The 5,318-nt window shown below is 42.1% G+C and overlaps 1 protein-coding gene across 1 annotated transcript; it reads right to left on the bottom strand.

Annotated features, from left to right (window-relative positions):
- Window positions 1–288: 288 nt before the first annotated feature.
- FGF6 (fibroblast growth factor 6) lies at window positions 289–4,694 on the bottom strand. Its single transcript, XM_082279578.1, has 3 exons — window positions 4,340–4,694; window positions 3,322–3,425; window positions 289–1,341 (listed from the first exon to the last, which is right to left on the bottom strand). Exons 1-3 carry the CDS (start codon window positions 4,677–4,679, stop codon window positions 1,165–1,167), a joined length of 621 nt encoding a protein of 206 aa, XP_082135704.1. The 5' UTR covers window positions 4,680–4,694; the 3' UTR covers window positions 289–1,164.
- Between the last annotated feature and the right edge of the window lie 624 nt (window positions 4,695–5,318).

The raw sequence follows: 5,318 nt of genomic DNA, 5'->3' as shown, positions 1-5,318 counted from the left end.
GGAAGGTATGCTTGTGTAGCCTCCTTCTTTCTCAGGGAGGTATGATAGAGAAGAACCAAATATACTTAAGACAGTGAAAATTCAACACAGAGTTTTCTAAAATAACCCTTTGCTGGAAGCTTCCATGAATTTCTTACGTTTTATAAAATGCATTCCACAGACCACTTCTAGTTCTTAGAGGTTAACAACTTTCAGCCTAAATGAAATAGAGTGCCTTTAAAGATTTCTTTTCTTTTATATGTATACAAATATAAAGGCACCTGGGCATCAGGAGACTGGGATGATTGATTCATTAAAAGTATGTAATTACATAGATGCACACTCACACATCCCATGTCTATATATATACAAATATTAATATTAAAGATGTACACATCTATATTTGAGGTAAGTCTAAACTAAGCTCACAAAATGCCATTCAAAATCCTCAGCTCCAAATAAGTTTTGCATTTGGGACCCATCTGTGATTTATCCTGTGGCCCTTCCCACAGGAAATTGATTGTAGGTCTTCATTTTGCCAACCAGTCCATGTGAGGAGACCCAGGAGAATCCCTTCAGAGACAGAGGGACTCTGGGAATAGATGGTTTGCTTGTGTAGAAACAGTTGTGGAATTGGCACCTTAATGATCAAAATGGGTTGAGGACTTCACAGGACAGGACACAGTCCGTAGAGGAGGGGTGCAGGCAGGTATTCAGATGGAGTGAACTGCCTGAAGCTCTGGTGAAGCAAAATCATCTGTTGATTTGGCCCATGATATGTAAACAGCTCACTACAAGAGGTTATTATCTGAGGTAAATAACATTTAGTAAATAACCTGTGATTGATTAGATGGTTGCCCACAGCCATTCCGCATCTTCCTAAAAATTCCTTTGCACTCCAGCTGGCATTTTTCTCTGTACAGCACCAAAGGAGGCACACAGCCATGTAAAATTTGTACAGAGTAGAAGAGAAGCAGCATCATATGACATATGCTATGTATGTACATATCATATGTATGTATATGATGAATCTAGTACAAATATTTTTATCCAAATATACACATACATATAGAGATTTCTTTTTTTTTTTCAATGACCAGTATAAATACTTTACCTGGGAGGTTATTCCCCACGTGCAAAATGAAACAGTTTGTCCTGGGATTTAATCTTCTGTTTTGCTGGTGCTCATATTCTTGGTAAGAAGTGGGTCACTGTCATGGCAGGAGAGACCTTGTTCCCTCTCTTCACCCTGCCGTGTTTGCTCAGGGCTATGTAAGCACCGCGGTGAATGTTGGATTCGTACGCGTTGTAGTTATTGGGCAGCAAGGTTTCCTTGAATTTGCATTCATCTTGGAAAACAGCCTAAGGAACAGCAAGGGGAAGGGGAGGGGGTACAAATCAGGTACAATGAATATTCCACCAGTTCCGCCCTGGTCATTTTTCTTCCTCGCATTTTTACACCAGGACTCGTTGCAGTGTGCGACAGGTGGTGCCGCAGCCACTGCGGCCAACAATAAATCTCCCTCCTCAGTGCTAATTTGGTGTCAGATGAACTCAGATGCCACCTGTCCAGATAATGGACTGTGCATTTCCTGTGGCAGATCGAGTTAATTCATTATAAATCATGCATTTCTTCATTTTATTTGCAAGTAATAATTTCTGTCAGCATCATGCCCTCTTGCCCAAACAACAGCTTTATTTAAGACCTCCCTCTGTCAGAAGTTCTGTCATTTATAAAAGAATGATACGCTGGCTGTCAAAACCTTCAGAGCTTTTCCAAACAGTAGTGTCCAGGGAGATCTGCTTGCTTGAATAAGAGATTTGATTAGCAATAAATCTTTTCTTTCTTAAACCATTAGGGATATTTAACTGTGCAGCTGGATCTAAGCTGGGAAAATAGTTTTAAATTTTCTCCATGTCAAAACATGAAAATCTAAGGAGAGGGAGTTATCTGGGAGACGAGGTGCAAGGACAAGCAGGAGAAAAATGCAGAGGAAATTAAAAGAGAAAGCAGAGTAATTCTCTGACTTCGAATGTCTGGCACATGAGATGTCACCAAAGCAGTTCTATTTGGGCATCTGTGTGATAACACCACCTAAAGCCTGTAAGATTTTACCTTAAGGCATTGTACTGTACAAGGGAAAATGCACATCTCTTACAGCCTGTGTAAGTGTCTTTGAAGATTAAAAAAACTGTATTGAAAGTGGGGAAAAAATCAAGTGGGTTTCTGAAGCCAGACTCTGCATTTCTTTAGGAAGACCCAGCTAAGTAAAGCAGTTGAGCTTGTGGCACTTTTTAGGTACTTGTGATCACTTGTGATTGAAAGAATATTCCTGAAATGGGACCTTAAAGTGTCCCACTGTCATTATGTGTGTGAGAAGGAATTAGTCAGGTTACTAATGGCCACAGGATCCCTGACAACACTTGGCATTATTTTAAACAACTGCAATGCTTTGTTGAAATTACAGCTGTTCCCAAGGAAAGGACTCTGCTGTTCCTTGACAAAAGAGATGGATACGACCAGTGCCATTCATTATTTTGAGATGGGCTAATTTTGCCTATTGCCCAGAGCCAGCCTCTTTCAAATGCACCTCCTAACAAGCACTTTTTCTGCTGGATGTTGAGACTGGAGATGTGTTGCTCACATCTCAGAGGTTAAACTGCATTTAGACAGCAAATCATCTAGATGAGGATGATAGTGTTTCAGTATGATTTGCATACCATTGTTAATAGTTATTATTATTTTCTCACCCTTTGCAAGTGATCTCACAAAACTGATCATTAAAATAACCCCAGCCACATATGTTGACCTTGTAGGGTAGACTTCCTATTTATTCTTGATGGTGTGGTTGTTTTTGGTAGGAGGGAGCATGTGGTCATTATTTTACTAAGGGTAGCTGTTGGAAATAGCTATAATTGCACCTCTCCTACACACAATGCAATGCAGGATGGAATCAACCGGGCTCAGCTTTGTTACAACGTGTTTGCAGCCCTGTGACCTTAGAAGAAGCCATCTAATTAATCTGTACTATTTGCAGAATATATTCATTTTCCTAAGATGTTCCCTGTACAGTCTTACGGGAAGGCTTTAAAATCCCAGCCCTGTAGCAGCCACGCTGCTCGTTGTATTAAATAGCACTGATGACAGCAGGCTGGGCAGGCTCCCTGTAACGTGAGGGCTATTTTCTCTGCTTGTAATCAGAGATTTCCATAAGGAAAAAACTGAAACAAACAAAACCAAAACAAACTAAACCCAAACAAACAAAGCAAAACATTAAACCAAAACAAACCACTTCAAAACTTTTTTGTTTAAACTGAAAAGCTACTTGCACTTGTACTTACTGTCCCGTACAACCTCCCCTTGCTGTTCATTGCGATGAAGAGAGCACTTTTCACACCAAGCAGACTTACAACACCTCTTTCTACAGTGGATATTTCAAAGAGACCTGAAAAACATGAAGTTTAATAGAAGTGTTATCACAGAATCTAGAGCTAATGGAAAGCAATTCAGATATAATTTCTTTTTTTAAAACCCTAACAAACTTGTCACATATTCTTTATGAGAATTATCTCCCTTGTGCAGCAAAATAAATATACACAGAGAAGATCTTGGGTTTTCCTACATGTCACAGGATTTTAAAATAATTATTCTAGAATTGTAATCACATTCTGTATAAGCCTTTTGCTCTATCAAACTCTTTTGATCTGTCAAACTCTGGACCTTTTCAGTAAGAAATTTTTTTTTGTAATACGCTGTACTTACAAAAGGTTTTTTACTGAGCCGTAAAGAAGTGTGGCTTGCCTTTTGAAGTCCCACATGATATCTTAGCTGCAAAAGATTTTAGCAACTGCCCCCTACAGGAAATTCAAATCCATGTGACTAATGCTTTCCTTAATTCTTAGGGTAACAGAACAGCACCCACAAGAATGAGCAAACCAGGACCAGCAAACCCCTTCCATGGGACACACTGAGTGTCCCAAAAATACCGGTCAGCTGGGATTCAAAAGTCATGCTTTGGCACTCCGGACTCAGCAAAAACCTCCTGGATTCAAAAGGCAAATGAAAGGCGAGGAGCAAGAAAACGCAGCAGAGAGTCCGTTTTCGACCCCGTTTGTCTTTTCTCATCTGTGCAGCAAAGCAGGTAAAAATAAATTCTATCTAAATTTGTCTAAGCATTTTGTGCCACGTTTCAGCCCGAAGGGTTCTCATGTTTATTGATCCCAGAGACTTTAAAAGGCAACAGATGTAGCACAGATTAATAATATCAAGTCATAACATTTGCACTCTATGAAGGGTAGTTACTCGAGTTCACAGCAATTAAGTGACATCTATTCTATTTCATTTCTGGATGCAACTCACTGTATTGGTTTTCATTGTGAACTCCGCTTATCCTTCCGTCTGGGAGGATTTGAAGGTGAAACCCGATGCCCACGTTGCAGTAAAGCCTCCGCTGCCTCTTGATTCCTAGCAAATAGTCACTCTCCCAGTTCACATCTGCCTTCTCCCCTGACATCCCAGCCATGGACCTGGACAGCAGAGATTGCCATCCTCTCTCCAGCAATGTGCCATTAGTTCTGCTTACAACTGGGTGTGTGGCAGCAATCCCGGCTAGCAAACCCAGGAAAAGGAACGCAGGCAACGTCCGGTGAGCGCTGGCGTCGCAGGACATAGTGATGAGAAGTCTTTGTGCCGTGGCCATCCGGTTCACCTCCTGGGCACGTGGTCAGAATTAATGGCCCTAAAAATACCGCCCTTCTTGTTTTTCTCCCTTCAGCATGGTGGCAGAGGCTTATTTTTGGAAAGCAAATAGAGCTTGCTGACCTGAAACTAAAGCCCGATAGCAGTTGGGTTGGGAGCAGAGACAGGCCAGCAGGACTCCAACTGGTAGGGACCATGGTTTGTAGATCCTGCTTCCCACTGGGCAGCCTCCGTTATATTTGATTGAGCCATCTTTATAGTGCAGGGGCTGTCCCTGCCCACATCATCACTCTGACATCAACAGCCTGCCCAAGGTAAGGCTGCCAGGGCTGTAACACAAACCTGCCGTCCTCCCTGCCTGCTGAGGTTGGAGTGCTGTCACCCAAGACTGGAGGCAGGAGTGGGATTTCATTGGCTGTGGTAAGCAAAGGAGTCAAATTGGTTGGGGAATCAGAAGCCTCACAGGCAGCTTCCTTATTTAGAGAAGAAGGTGTAAAAACAGTTCTGGACCTCATCAGCGAGCAATGAGAGGTTTGTAGCCACTTCCTTGGTGGCACGATCGGCGGGTGCTTGTCGGGGCACCTTGATACTCAGGGACAATTGGCTTGAGGTGGCCACAGCTCTTTTTGTGCACACCCTG

This window comes from Coloeus monedula, assembly GCF_965178545.1.
Source record: "Coloeus monedula genome assembly, chromosome: 4".
Lineage (NCBI taxonomy): Eukaryota > Metazoa > Chordata > Aves > Passeriformes > Corvidae > Coloeus > Coloeus monedula.
Note: the sequence above shows the minus strand (reverse complement) of the source record. Positions and strands in the feature narration are given on the sequence as shown.